The following is a 15,171-nucleotide window of genomic DNA, read 5'->3' as shown; positions in this document are numbered from 1 at the left end:
ACACACACACACACACACACACACACACACACACACACACACACACAGAGGTTTTCTTAATATGCAGTGCTAGCCACTTCCACCCAAATCCTCTTTTGCAGATACTATTACATTTGAATGAGGTACATGATTCCAACTGGAAAGGCCAATCCCTCCTATATTCATGATGTCAAATTTGCTTCCTTATAGTAAGAATTCTAGTTCATATTATTTATTTTGTATGTAAGTCTATAGATATCTGACGCCATCACTTTTCTTGTTGGATTAGTTCTTGGATTTTGTTTATTGTGAATTTAATGAACATCTATTTCTACTTAGCCTAGTGGATCTATGCAGACAGTTTTCCCCCACCCTCTGAGAGAAGGCTGAAGGAAAGTTCAATTTTATTGGCTCAGAAGCGCCACCTGTCGGTCAGTTACTAAGGTGCCCAGATACAGTTGGCTGGTGCCCTTCCAAGGTTATGAAGGCAGGGCCAGAGGATGAAGCAAGGGGCAAACTGCTTGATTCATTACAAAACAGATAAACATCCAGGAGGCACTGTTTACACACTTAACAAGGGTCCAAGAAGACCTCTCAACTCCAAGTTACATTCTTGCTACGTCTCTGCAGCCTCCTATTCCACTAACATGGTAGATTCATTCATACCTTGACCCCTTGCTCATACTCTTCCTCCCTTCTAGAAGTTACCTTCTTTTTTCTCCCCTTTAAGACCTAGGACAAGATCTCAACTCTTCCAAGAACCCTTCCCTGACCACCCCAGTCCATGGATCTTAATCCACGGCCACTACTTTTTTAACCAATATTTTTTTAGCATGCACATACACATACCTATACATATATATGTATGTATACATATATATGTTTGTGTACAAGAAGTTAATTTTTCATATGTATCATAATCTTGTCTCAAAAAGAAGACAGGATAACTAGGAATGCAAACAATATACTAGAAAGAGCCCCAGACCTGGATCCCAGTCCCAACTTGCTTCATAGCTTTTAGAGTATCACTTTCCCTTGATAGGCTTCAGTTGTTCTTCTATAACAGGAGAGAAGATTTAAAAGAAGTATTTACTGAGCATCTGATATGTGCAAGACACTGTGCTAGGTGCAGGAGATAAAAAGATTAAAAAAAAAAGGCTCAGCTCCTGCCCTCAAGGAGTTTCCATTCAAGTGGGGAGAGACAACACATACCCAATCCTTGGTGGCTTGTAAAGATGGGGAACAATGGAGAGATACAGACAAATGGCTTTAGGAAAATCTAAGACAAGGAGAGAACACCTTCAGACAGGAAATTGGGAAAGATTTCTTAGGGGAACAGCACCTGAGCTGAGCCTTGGAAGAAAAGAAGATTTCTGAAAGATAGTGCTGAAGAAGTCAGCACTCTAGGGAGTGGAGATGAATGCACACAGCTGGAAAATGGCGCATGGGGCCTGGGTGAGCTAGAATGTAGAGTTCATGAAGGAGAAAAATATAAAATAAACCTGGTAAAGGAGGATGACACCAGACTGTCAAGGGCCTTAAAAGCCAGGCAAAGGAGTTTATATTTTATTTTCTAGGCAGTCAAGAGTCAATGTAAGTTTTTGAACAGACTATGCATTAGGACTAGATGGTCTCTAAGGTTCCTTCTCCAACTATGGCATTCCATGATTTCTAGAAGGAAGCAACAGTGCCTTCCCCATCCCTGCATCCCCCACAGTGTGCACTAGGGAAAAGTTAATATATGTTAACTGGCCCAAATGAACCTGGTACCAGTGGTTTCCATGATATGGGTAATCACCACGCAGAATTTTGCCATCAATAACCCCACCGCCCATTTGTAAGGTACTTCACAATTTTCAAGGTTCTTTTCACATTCATTTTGCTTTCATTCAAATTTATAATTAACTTCATTCAAATTTATAATTAAATTAACTTGGACTATAATGAACCAATAACTTAGCTTTCTGAATTTTGGTCCCTGTTCATCATTTCTAAAAATGGTGAGCTTCCATCCCCTTTTGTCCTCTTTCTGACGTCCTCCTTTCCCATCTCATGTCTGGCCATTCCCATAGGGAAAAGGGAAGTGGTGGATTTTAGCAGAAAAAAACAATGGCTTTGGAGTCTGAGGGCCTTGGTTCAAATTCCAGTTCTGCTGCTTAGTCTCTGTGTCACCTTGAGGAAGTTACAAACTCTCTGGGCCTAGAGGGAGCAGGTACCTTACCATCACTTCGGGCATCACAACTCCAGTCAGCTGCTTGTCTTGGACCACTGTATCCTTAATGAGCATATATATTCTCTCTGCTTCCGAAAAACAGGAGATGTCAAGTACAACAGCCCCTGAAATGAAAACAACTTGCTTTTTATGCCTAACTAATGACTCAAGTAAAATCAGCAAGAAACCCATAAATCAATTAGGGGAAATGATGTCAACCAGCACCTGCCACAGAAGGAAAAAAAACATACTCAACTATTTAAGCGAATCTGGAATCAGTTTCAATCTGGGTTTAAAACCCTGTTCTACCACCTACCAGCTATGGGACTCTGGATAAAGTTGGATAAGTCTCTTCCTCTGTCTCAGCCTCTGTCTTGGAAATGGGCTAAATGAGCTCTGGGTGCTCTATGATATTGACATGTCAATGGGTCCATGATTTCATCAATATGATATGCCCTCCAGGGATCCAGGTGAAAGTCCTCAATCCTGGACTAAGTCCCTACTAGCTCAAAATCAATCTTATGAATTCTCTCTGAGCATTAGCTTTTTATATCAATCCCACAAGTATATCATATTTTCCATAAGAGAAGCATCTCTCCAAAAGGAGTACAAAAAAAGGACAACTGGTGGGGCTCTGACAAACTAGAAATTGACCAGAGTCTAGAGAACAAGACTGTATATTATGCTAGGTAACAATCAGTGGAAGGAAATGGGAAGAGAAAAGACTTTTTGTGAGGATGAAGCATGGCAGGGGAGAAGGGATGGGAAGCAAGAATGAGAGTTATTTTCCTGTCTGCTTCCAGCCCTCTCCCAGCCCCCCCATCTCATTTTGTTTTACTTAAGAATTGCTCCAAGCAAAATTTAGTGACTCTAGCAGCAACCAGTCACACCTGGATGGCCAATAGCTTAACTTGGCAAACATAAGTCCTGATCTCTACTGCTGTGGTCACTTAGACTATCTTTTCAGCTAAATAAGAGCTATCTCAAAGTATCTGAAAGTCAGTCTATCATTTAAAAATGGAATTAGATTTGTTCTGCTCTGTCCCAGAAGGTAAACCTAGGAGTAATGGAGGAAAGTTAAAGGAAAACAGGTATAGGCTCAATACAGGGTATGCTCAAAGTCTTACTGCAGTTTTAAGCTTTCATGGCTTATATTATATTATATAATGTATGATATTTACATGCTATAATATTTGTCATATAAATATATTATAATATTATAAACATGATAAAATGTCAATACATTAATATATTAATTATGTCATAATATAATTTATATTATATAATATAAATTTATTATATTTGACATTAATATATTTAATTAAATTTATGCTGTATAATATAAATATATTTATTATATTTGGCATCAATATAAAAGTATAATATGATAATATATAATGAATATATTTTAACTATAATATAATAAATATAAAAATAATATATTAATTGATATACAATTCTATTTAAGCTATTAAAACTTTAAATTACACTAAGACTTTTGGGATATAAAAATATTTAATAGTTTTAAAGATCTATTCAATATTAAAATAATATTTAATGTTGATATGTAATACAGAAGCTATTGAAGTTTAAAATGTATAAATAATTAAATTTAAATTAAAGAAACAAATTAAAATATATAATAATATTTAGGCCATTAAAGCTTAAAACCTCACTGGCTTTGGGGACACTGAATTACAAGGAAGAATTTCCTAATAAACAAAGTGGAATAAATGGACTCCCCCAGGAGCACACTATTAGATATTTAAGCAGCAGCTGGATGGTCACTTGTCAGAAATATTGCAGAAGGGGTGCCTGAACAGGGGGGATTGCATTAGAGATCTCTGGGGCTCCCTTCCATTTCTCAGAGCCAAAGGAGATCTATATCACAGAATGCTGGAGCCAGGAGGGACCTCCTGTAGGGTATCCACGTTAGGGGTTCTTAACCTGGGGTCTCTGGGCTTGTTTTTTTTTAATATGTTGTTATAATTATTATTTCAATATAATTAGTTTCCTTTTTAATCCCATGTATTTTGTTTTATTAATTTTAGAATATTATTCTGCAAATGGTTTCACAGACTTCACTGGTTTACTAAATGGGTCCATGACAGTAGACAGGGCACCAGACCTGGAGTCAGGAAGACCTGAGTTGAAAAATTTTATCAGATCCTTACTAGCTATGTGACCCTGGGCAAGGAACTTAACCACTATCTGACTCAGTTTTCACAGCTGTGAAGTGGGGATAACCCATTAGAGGCACTTAAATAATCCTTCCTTCCTTTACAAATGAGAAAACTGAGACCCAGGGAGTAGAAGTGACTTGGCCAGGGTCATACAGCTAGTAAGTAGGAGAACCAAGCCCTTAAACTCTGGGGCTTGTCCCTCTGCAATGCCATTTTCTGTCTCTTCCTCTTTGTTTTAATAATACTACCTATCACTTATGGAGTTCCATCCTTTCCATTTTCTCCTTTGATCCTCACAACATCCCCCTGTGGTAAAGAGGACCAGATGTAACCTTATTCCCATCTTCACAGAAAGGAAACGAGGCTCAGAATGGCAATGCTACTTGCCTGAGGTCACAGGTAGAGTCACAGACAGAGCTGGGGGCTGGAACTTATGTCTCTTGACTTCTAGTCTATGTTCTTTCTACTTTCCACTTTACTGCATTGCAATGGGATTGTGGGTAGGAGACATGAACATTTAACAGACAGAAAAAGCGGGGGCTGGCAACAACATCCTTTGGGACCACGCATCTCCATCTCCATTTTCTATACCTATTTTGTAAGAAACATTTCAGATATGAATCTGAAAATGAATACATTCAATATCCCAAATAATTTTCCCCAGTCACTTTGAGTCCATACTGTTTCCCTAGGAGACAGATCCAGCCAGAAAATATTTATAAATTATTCAAGGTGGAGCTGAGAAGAATAACTCATTACATCTCACCTTAATTAGCAAAGTCATCATCTCACCTGGGGCGCACATTAGAGAATATTAGCTGACATTTATAGAGTACTTTCTGGTTTGCAAAGTTACATATCATCGCACTTGACTCTCACAACAACACTGTGAGTTAGGGAGTCAAAGTACTATCCCACTTTCCAGCTGAGAATACTGTGACTCACAGAGTTAGAGGGGCTTTCTAGCGTGACCTCGCTGTCAAGCAAAAGAGATTAAATTTTAGCTTGGGATTCTGGCCCCCAAATCCAAGGCTCTTTATGATATACCATATAAACATATACAATGTGAGGCTGATGACTTCGCATAGCTCTGCTTCACTTAAATCCAATTCACTTGTAAGTCAAGACATCCTCCTCCTGACGTCATTAGAACTCTTCAAGAACGGACAAACAACGACAATGCAACAGACCTAACAGATAGAAGCTATATAACAGATATATAAGCTACATAATAGATATAGATAGCAATATAAGCTATGTAATGTATATACAATATTCTCCTTACCTTGATTTGCGTAAACACGAGTTACTGTCACTAGATTTGCTGTAAAAATAGAAAACAAAAGTCAACTCTTCCAACTTCCAGTATGCATACGGTTTCCCCAAACCTTCGAGACTGTAATCCTACACATTCAAACCCCGCCTTTGGTGAATCCTTCCCCTTATTTTCTATCTGCAAGCTAACTAATGGGAGCCATCAAGAAGAGATGGGCTCAAATTGGGGAACTCCAGAGCTAGAAGGGCTCTTTGAAACCATTTTGTTCATCATGTTCATTGTACAAATGTAAAAAGAGAAGTCTGGCTTGATCACCAGGCATCCAGGAAATTAAGGAATATCAGGTATTACAATAACTTGTGCTGGTATCTTATCTCCCTAACTAGACTGGAGGCTCCTTGATGGTAGGGACTGTAGGCTGAACTTTGCATTCCAAGCACCCAACATATAGTTAGAGTAAGTGCTTAATAAACATTTGCTGTATTGCCCAAACCCACTCAACAACAGTGCCAAGACTGAATTCATGAAATGACAACCAAAAAACTAGGTAAAAATACTAAACAACCTTCCTAAAATGGTACCCAGAACTATTCCCAACCCTGTAGATGTGGTCTAACCCAGGGCTTCTTAAACTTTTTCCACTCGAGACCCCTATCAGCACTTCTTAAACTGTGGGTCAAGACAGTTTAAGAAGTGCTTATCTAACCAAGGCAGGGAGTGAACGGTTGGAACTCTCTCCCTCTTCATTGTAGTCGCTCTTCCTCTATTAATGCAGCCTAAGATTAAGTTTTTTTGGCTGCCACATCACACTGTTCACTCTGTTGAGTTTTGTCATCTACTAAACTCCCCAGACATTTCCCCATACAAACTATTTTCTAGACATGCCCCCCCCAAAAAAAGAGGTGAGAATAAGCCAAGGTTATTCCAATTCTTCAAGGTTCACCTGAAGAATAACCTCATACAGGAAGCCTTCCCTAACTATGACAGACAACAAAGGCTTCCCTTCTGGACCACTGACAACAGCCCCTTGGTCTGATGCATGCATTTTGTACCTAAAGTATAATGAGTTTTAAATAGCTGGTATCCAAGGCTGGGGAACCTGCAGCCTCAAGGCCATATGTGGCCCTCTAGGTCCTCAAGTACAGCCCTTTGACTGAATCCAAACTTCACAGAACAAATTCCCTTAATAAAAGAATTTGTTCTATAAAAATTGGACTCAGTCAAAAGGCCTCATCCAAGGACCTAAAAGGCCATGTGTGGCCTCAAGGCCACAGGTTTCCCACCCCTGGACTATATACTATCATGTAACAGTCTCTCTTCCATGTACAATCAGTCTTGTCTCCCTCAGGCTGTAGGCTCCCTAAAGACAGGGCTTTAATCTACTCCTTTTCTGCCTTCCCAATACTTTGAGCTCCCCTGAGGGCAATCAATTAATCAACAAGCATTTATTATGTACTTACTAAGTATGTTATTAATCACTATGTGGTGGGCACTGGGAATGCAGAGATTAAAAATGTAATAGTCACTGTTCTCAAAGAGTTTACCTTCAACCAGAGGAGCCCACATTTATATAGATACATAAAGAATAAATACAAAGTAATGAAAGATAGTGCAGCGACTTGGGGCCCTAGAAGTTAGGGCAATCAGGAAGGGCTTCATGTAGAGAGTAGTGCTAAATTTTGAAGGAAGGGAGAGATCCTACAGGGAGAACTGAATATGGACAGCCTTCCAGCAATGGGGAAGACCAACAGTAGGAAGCACAGAGATGGGAGATGGTGTTGTGTATTAGGAAGAGCAAGAAAGATTGTCTGGCTAGACTGTAAAAGATAGGAGAGTAATGTCTTATGAAGCTGGAAATGTAGGCTGGAGTTAGATTATGATGGGCTTCTCCTCTGTCTCCCCAAGGCTGTGACACTCCCTGAGAGTAAGCCCTGAAGAGTATGTTCCTGGATCACCTGAGGGCAGGGTCTGGGGATGTTGCTCTTCTGTTTCTCCACCTTCTCAGGGTTGGTTCCTTTTCAAGAGCAAGATTAAAAATGGCGACAATAAAGTTCAGAAAGAGAGGGGAAGTGGGAACGGGAAAAGAAGCTGCTCAGAAAATTCTCATATGGTCAATAAATAGAAAGGAAATCAAAATGACAGAGGAACAGGCAAAGGCAACCTCTTTAAGAAAAAGGTAGTTTGGGGGAATTTCTTTTTTTACTCACTTTTGATAGCCAAATCCTCCTTTAGGATATGAGTGTATTCTTCCTCGGAGAGTTGGGGGGGCAGGCCCCCAACAAACAGGCTCACTTGTGTGGTGGCATCGCTGTTTTCCACCACATAAAATCTTGTTTGGTTCATTTGACGGATGGAAGTCTGGAAATAAGGAAAAGTGGCAGTGAACCCAGAGGGGATAGTGCTAGGATTCTCATGAACACAGAAAATCACCAGTTTGGGGTGGCAGTCAATCTGACAGCCGGCTGGGTAGCTACTTGGTGAAAATAGAAAACGCCTGGCTTAGGACTCAAGAGATTTGGGTTCTAATCTAACTCACCCATTGTTGTGTGACTTTGGGAAAAACACTTCCTGTCTTTGGGTTTCAGTGCCCTCCTCCCTATATGGAGAGGCCTGACCTAAATAATCACTAAGGTCCCTCCTGGCTCTGACAGTCTAGGATTCTAGGTGAGAACCAAGCAGAAGGCAGAAGAGGAACTCGTATTGAAAAGAGCATAAGATGAGGAGGAGAAAGGAGATGAACCCAGAGGACAAAAGGCTTGCCATGGCTAGAGGAAACAGAGTGTTCCCAAAAATCTTGGATCCAATGATACCTTGAACGGTCAGAATGATGGGCAAAATCTAAGAAATGTCACAGGCATAAACGTGGACTCCTGGGTAAGAGCTGAGAACTAAGAGCTTCCGAGGGATCACTGAGTCCCTCTCTATTTTATAGAAGAGGAAAGTGGGACCCAAGGAGGTCAAAGGACTTGATCCTCTTGTACCCAAATCAGGCCTCTTTTCATTACATGAGAAGCTTACATTTGGACTCAAAAAATCAGCTGCCTAATTACAGGATGGGAGAAGCCTGTCTAGAAAATAGCTTGTGCAGAAAAAATCTGTGTGTGTGTGTGTGTGTGTATGTGAGAGAGAGAGAGAGAGAGAGAGAGAGAGAGAGAGAGAGAGAGAGATTTAATAGACTCTAAAACTTAACTGGAGTGAACAGCGTGACATGGCAGTCAAAAACCCTTAATCTTAGGCTGCATTAATAGAGGTAAAGAGGCTAGCCCAGGTATTTCCCTTGGTTAGACCACACCTACAGTGCTGTAAACAGTTTTGGGCACATTTTAGGAAGGTTTTTGACAAACTGAGGCACAGCCAAGGGAAGACAGTCAGAAAAATGTGCCGTTCAAGCATCTGGTAAAGAAACTATGGCTGTCTAGCCTGGAGTAGAGAAGACTCAAAAACAACATAACAGCTGTCTTCTAACATCTGTCATGTAGAAAAGAAAAGGGGATTAGACATGTTCCCTCTGGTCCCAAAAGGTAAAAATAGAAGCCTTGAGTAGCAATCACAGAGACATAGATTTAAGCTCTACATGAGGAAAAAATTCCCCACAATGAGACCTTCTTAAAAACCTAAAAAGCTGAACTAAAAGGATTCAAAAGACATTAAGACGAGTTGAAGGATCATGGAGTTTGGAGATAATAATCAGAATGGGCCCCCCTAGTAGGTAGTGAGCTTCTCATCAGTGGAGGGCTTCAAGCACTGTCTAGATTAGCATTTATGGAAAGGATTAATGATTTATTTAGCAGCTAAACCAGATGCCCTGTGAAGTTTCCTCCATCTCTGATGGGCCCAGATCTGATGTTCTATGAACCATACATAATGCTTCCCACTGTCTGGTATATCAGAGGCATTCTGAACAGCCCAGAAGAGATCAGAGAACCACGGACTCATGGGATCTCAGGGTTAGAGTGCATCCTAGGGCATAATCTGATCATTCCTGTTAAGGGAAGGAAGGCTCAGCGAAGCAAATTCAATTGCCTAAGGTCACACAGTGAGCTAAGGTTAACAACCAGGACCCAAACCAGGTCTCCTGATGACTAGACCAGAGCTTTCTGTATTATACCATCCATATGCATTATTATTATATACATAATATTATACCATACACATAGGCATATATGTATACTTGTAAGGCATATATTCATAGACATGTATGTGTATGAGTGTGTATATATATGTATATATGTGTACTGTGTAATACATATATACATCTGTGCACATATGGTTATGTACAATGTGTGTATGTGGGTGTGTGTAAATAAAAGCATCAATTATAGAACTTTAAGGGTTAACAAGGAAAAAAACCACCTTCCATAACTTCTCTCCTTTCCCTTTAAAATCCCATAGCACTTTTTTCCTTTTGTAGAATAATTTTTTTGCAAACTGTTTCTTCTTTCACAACATGATAATGTGGAAATATGTTTTAAATGATTACACATATATAACCTATAGCAAATTGCTTACCATATTAGGGAGGGAGTAGGAAAAGAAAGGAGGGAAAAAATTTGGAACTCAAAATTTTATGAAAGAGGAATATTAAAAATTGTCTTTATGTGTAATTGGAGAAAAAATACTATTAAAAATCAAATCAAATCAAATCCCACAGCATGAAAGCGGGAAGGAGTACCTTGCATACAGTGGGTACACAGCAAATGTTTGCTACATTAAAAAAAAATGGAATATTTTCCAGGGACCATGGTTAGCAAGATGTCCCTCTAAAAATTCCAAAGGTTAAGACCCTTCTGGACCCAGAAGATTATTTTCAATGAGAAAACCATTAAAAACTCCACCATACCCCCAACTTTTCTTTGGACCTCTCCTCAAAGTTCAATCAGTACAACTTCCATCCCCAAGAAATACAGCAGAAAGTTCACAAATCACAATTCAATTACCTTTCGGATGTCTCTAAGTCTGCTGAGAATCAATTCTTCATCAGTCAGTGTCATCCGCAGAACTAAAAGGATTCAAAAGACATTAAGAGGAGTTGAAGAATTGTGGAGTTTGGAGATAATAATCAAATTTCTGCCTAAACAATCAACTATCTGACTTTTCATGGGTCTGGAAATACCCCTATTGACAAAGGCCACTGGGGTCTACTGAGCATCTATACACATGTCTGGCCTCAGTTTAAAAGGTGGGCCATGGGGCATCCAGGTGGTGCAGTGAGTAAGAGCGCCAGCTCCGGCGTCAGGAGACCCGGGATCGGTTCCAACCTGAGATACTTGGCACCCACACAAAATAACTGGCCGTGTAACCTTGAGTTACTTAACCCCAACTGCTTTAAAAAAAAATAAAAAATAAATAAAAGGTGAGCCATTTGACATGTATAAAACCAAGTGGCCCAAGTGTAGGGGACTTAGAAGATGGAAGATGGATTTGTGCAAAGAGAGAGCCCTCAGGGCAAGGACTGAGGAGGAAAAGTCAGAGGTGGACTCACTCTGCCCACAGCTAAACTGTTTTCATTTCACTGTAATAAACATCTCCCCTACTATATATCTACTAAGGACAAGGTGCTGACCAAGGTGCTAGGTATACAAAGCTGGAAAACAAAGCATTTCTTGCCTTGGAAGGACCTATTACACCTCCCCACAACATATATGTTTATTACTTCCACATACAACGTGCATGCATATTTCTTTGCATTTATATACACAACATCTGTCCCCAACCCATCCTCCACACGGCTGTCAAAGTGATACTCCTAGACATGTACACAAAGTAGATGCAGAGTAACACACAGCGATTTCAAGAGAGACAGAGCAGTGAAGGCAGCACCAGAAAAGGAAGGAGATGGAACATCAGGTAAGATCAGGTGGCCCAGCTGGAATATTCATCTTAGACTGTTGTGAATCCCAGCCCTATTTCCTTCAGCATCCAGCAAAGTCTCTACATCAAGTCGTGCTTAATAAGGGTTTTGCTGAACTAGAGGAATTGAAAGGAATTGGAGTCATTGGCACAACATGTGCTAATAATAACGGTGATGTTAAGAAAAGCAGATCCCAATGTGGTAGTTTATAGCAGATGTGTCATATTTGAGGCCACAAAACTCCTGAGTGGGGTCTGAACCAGATTAAAGTGTACCTGGGAAATGTGTAACACAATAAACAAAAACATAACACAACATCATTAGATAATGTTAATTTGGGTTTTCTAAGTCAGTGTGTGGCCTGTAGGGATCCTCATGTGCAGTTTAGCAGCCTGTTTCCCTGAGTTTAGGGTATAGAAGTTGGTTTTCTCACAACAACCAAGAATGGGGGCAGAGGAAATGTTATCAGCTCCATTTCAGAGATGATAAAACCAAGACTCAGAGATGAAAAAGGAGCTTGTTGCCTAGTGTTAGGCAAGTGAATAAGCAGCAAAGTAAGGTATTAAATCCAAGGATCATAGGATTGATAGATGAAAGAGGTTTTAGCGATGTATATGGGAGGAAACTGAGGCCCACAGAGAAGAAGGGACATGATTTGGTTCACAGAGCCAGTAAGTGGCAGAGCTGGGATCTGAAACCATGCCTAGGGCTCTTTTAACACCACAACTACCTTGGCCTAAATGGAGAGGTCTTGGTAGTGTTGTTCGGGTGGGACACTGACAAGTTATTTTCATGACCTAGGAAGGTGTTCAAGGAAGGCTGTGCTTTCTCTTGAACATCTGACCTAGGCCCACCTAGGGCTCAGAAAGGACGGTCAAGGGTATAGCTGTTGCTGATGTTATGACTAAGAGTTTTTATCTCAGACTCCAAGACCTTGAGTACCTTACAGCATGGTCAGGTAAATAAGACCTCCCAAAAGACACAATGAACCCTGGGAAAAAAAGACACACAAGCGAAGCCACCCAGATAGCCAGGCTCCCTAGGGCCACACTACATTGCCACAATCAGGGGTCAGTTGGATCTCCTTTGCATTGACACACTCAGCTATATAAGTGGTGGTTTGGAGAACATTAACTCCCCTTCCCCCAGCCCTGGGCTCCTTCTGTTTTTATCTGCTGCCTAACTACAAGTCCAGAATAGGAAATGGTTTGGTATTTTCTTCAGGACTAGTGGCAATAGAGGCTGCTTTCCTTCCCCACCTTCCTAGAGAATCACGGTAACACATAATACAAAATCTCAGCAAGAAGAACCCACCAAGGCTGGACCCTGGTCTATAGGGCCTGGGTATAATAAAATTGATGCTTCTAGCTGATATTATTTTCTATCCTGTCATCTCAGGGTTCATCAATATCCCCAGTCCCCATCTTACCTTGCTTACTGCCCATGAGCACCTCCACAAGCCGGAAATTCTTGAGACTTTCTGCCTGCCAAGGATCAGACAACAACATTTCATGAAGCTTTTGCCAAAGCCAACATACCTTGTCCATGAGGTGGTTTCCAACAGTTACTCTATCACTCATCCCGATATCTCAACTTCCCAAATAGAAAGCAAAAGGCCCAATGGAAGGGCTCAAACCCAGAAAAGGAGTTGAAGACTATCAAAGCAACTGTGTAGCCAGTCCAGCACCCTAATTTTATAGATAACAAACTTCAGGACCAGAGAAGGGAAGGAATTTAGTCAAGGCCACAAATATAGTAAAGGACAGAGCTAAAACCAGATCCTAATCATTCTGACTCTAACTCAAGTGCCCTCTCTACCATACTATGGATCCTTTGGATCTGCCCAAAGAAACCCAATTAGAACACAACTTACTACAGCTATCTTGGGTTATTGTCTTCTAGCATACCCTGCCCAGTGATAATGCAATATGACTAGGTCAAAATATGACCCTACTGGGCTGTGAGTTTGGAAAGTGAAGTATTACATCTTTTTTAAATCTTTAACAGAAGGTCACAGAATTTGGAGTTTGGAAGGCATGAAACAGCTGAAAGAGTGCTGGATTTGGCATGGTTAAGTCATGGGTTCAAATCCTGCCTACAATACTTCCTAGCTGTGTGACCATGGCCAAGTCACTTAACCTCTATGAAGCTAACCTTTCACTCTCCTCACCAGCAAAATGCAAATACCTTCTCTATTTGCCCTTGTTGTAAGGCTCAAAAGGGAAAAAAAGCACATTGCTAATAACTTCAAAGTGTTCTATCTGTGTCACTCATGGTGGTTATTATTCCAGTCCTTTATTTTAGAGAGGAGAAAACTAAGATCCAGAGCTAGTAAGTGGCAGAATTAGGACAGAATTGGGTCTTCTGGCTCTGATCCAGTTTGTTCTTTCTCCCATATCAGTACAGCTGAAAGCATATGAGCCTGAAGTTTGATAAATGACTCTGTGACTGATGGACCCAACACAACAGTATCACTTCAGGAGAACCTGGAGGAGAGAGGAGCATGAGAAGCAGCCTGGAAAGGAAACAGCCCCCCATCTCCAGAGAAGCCCAAGCCTAAACGCTTACCTGTCGCCCCAACAATGGGAGGACTTCTTTCATGACTGTCTGAGCAGTGCTGTCTTTGTCAACTCGGATGGAGACATAAGCCATTCCAACCCTGGAAGGAATAAGGATTTTAAATGACTGGAATTTCTGAGCAGGCTGCCTCAGATTTCTTAGGAAAAGGAAAGTGCCTCACTGGGCTGGAGTCATTGAAGAGTTGTATAAATTATGGGATGTATGGGGAGTCAGAGGAGGGGGAGCCAATTCCTCACAGGGGTTGAAAGCAGAGTTCACAAATTCACCCATTTCCCAATACAAAGGGTTTCATCCAAAGGTATGCTGGAGCCAGCTCAAACCAGCTCATAAGAGACACCTGTTAAATCTTCAGCTTGAGCCTTTATATGTCAGATATTAGTAAATACTACAAATCAGAGCTTGACTTATTTTTTTGCTGACTTGTCGGTTTAAGAAAGTGATGGAAAAATGTTATTAGTGCCAATTAACCTCAAAAGTGGGTTGGATGTGCATTTTCCTTCAGATCTGGTTTTTAAATATTTACTGGCACCCCACTGGACTTATCACTTTTTCAAGTGATGAAACCAATCAGCTCTATTTGAATCCAGGATAACAAATATATTCTCACAAATTCTGGTTGTGAACAAACTGCTATGACTCCTGAATTCCCTGGTCAGTAAAGATCTTCCTCACTTTTGACACCTCACTAATGTAATTAGTAAAGAGGAAACACAGTCTAGTGAACAGTCTTCCTTCTTTGCAGTCAGGAAGTCCTGGTTTCAACTCCCACCCTGACTTCAGTCCCATCCGGTAGGACTCCTCAACTCACTTTAGCCACGCTGGGTAAATTTTTATAACTTCATGATCCTTGGGTTTAGCATGAATGATCCAGGCTTCAGGAATGGACTCTCTGAACACGGAAGGGATGCTAGTGCTGCTGGCGTCCTCCTGGCCTCCGTTTTTGTGAGCTGTACAATCAGCCATGGCCTGCTGAGCCAATGTCTGCAGCTCAAAGTCTCGTTGGTCCTCATTAATGTAATAAGCCCTCAAGGCTGCCTCCTGCAAGACCAGAAGAGGAGGCAGTCAGTCATTTCTTTAAAAATATATGCAT

General features: G+C 40.8%; 1 protein-coding gene across 1 annotated transcript in view; it reads right to left on the bottom strand.

Moving 5' to 3' along the window:
• The window catches only part of DGKQ (diacylglycerol kinase theta), a 103,226-nt gene that overhangs the window by 28,995 nt on the left and 59,060 nt on the right, over positions 1-15,171 (bottom strand). Inside the window, exons 9-15 of the mRNA XM_069071692.1 lie at positions 14,890-15,119; positions 14,070-14,160; positions 12,931-12,985; positions 10,588-10,649; positions 7,858-8,008; positions 5,660-5,698; positions 2,201-2,316 (exon numbers count right to left, since the gene is read on the bottom strand). Coding sequence (XP_068927793.1) covers positions 2,201-2,316; positions 5,660-5,698; positions 7,858-8,008; positions 10,588-10,649; positions 12,931-12,985; positions 14,070-14,160; positions 14,890-15,119 — 744 coding nt within the window. The remainder of the gene's footprint in view (positions 1-2,200; positions 2,317-5,659; positions 5,699-7,857; positions 8,009-10,587; positions 10,650-12,930; positions 12,986-14,069; positions 14,161-14,889; positions 15,120-15,171) is intronic.

This window comes from Petaurus breviceps, unplaced genomic scaffold (genome assembly GCF_028583685.1).
Source record: "Petaurus breviceps papuanus isolate PSGF00001 unplaced genomic scaffold, PetGlider_PUasm1.0 140, whole genome shotgun sequence".
Lineage (NCBI taxonomy): Eukaryota > Metazoa > Chordata > Mammalia > Diprotodontia > Petauridae > Petaurus > Petaurus breviceps.
Note: the sequence above shows the minus strand (reverse complement) of the source record. Positions and strands in the feature narration are given on the sequence as shown.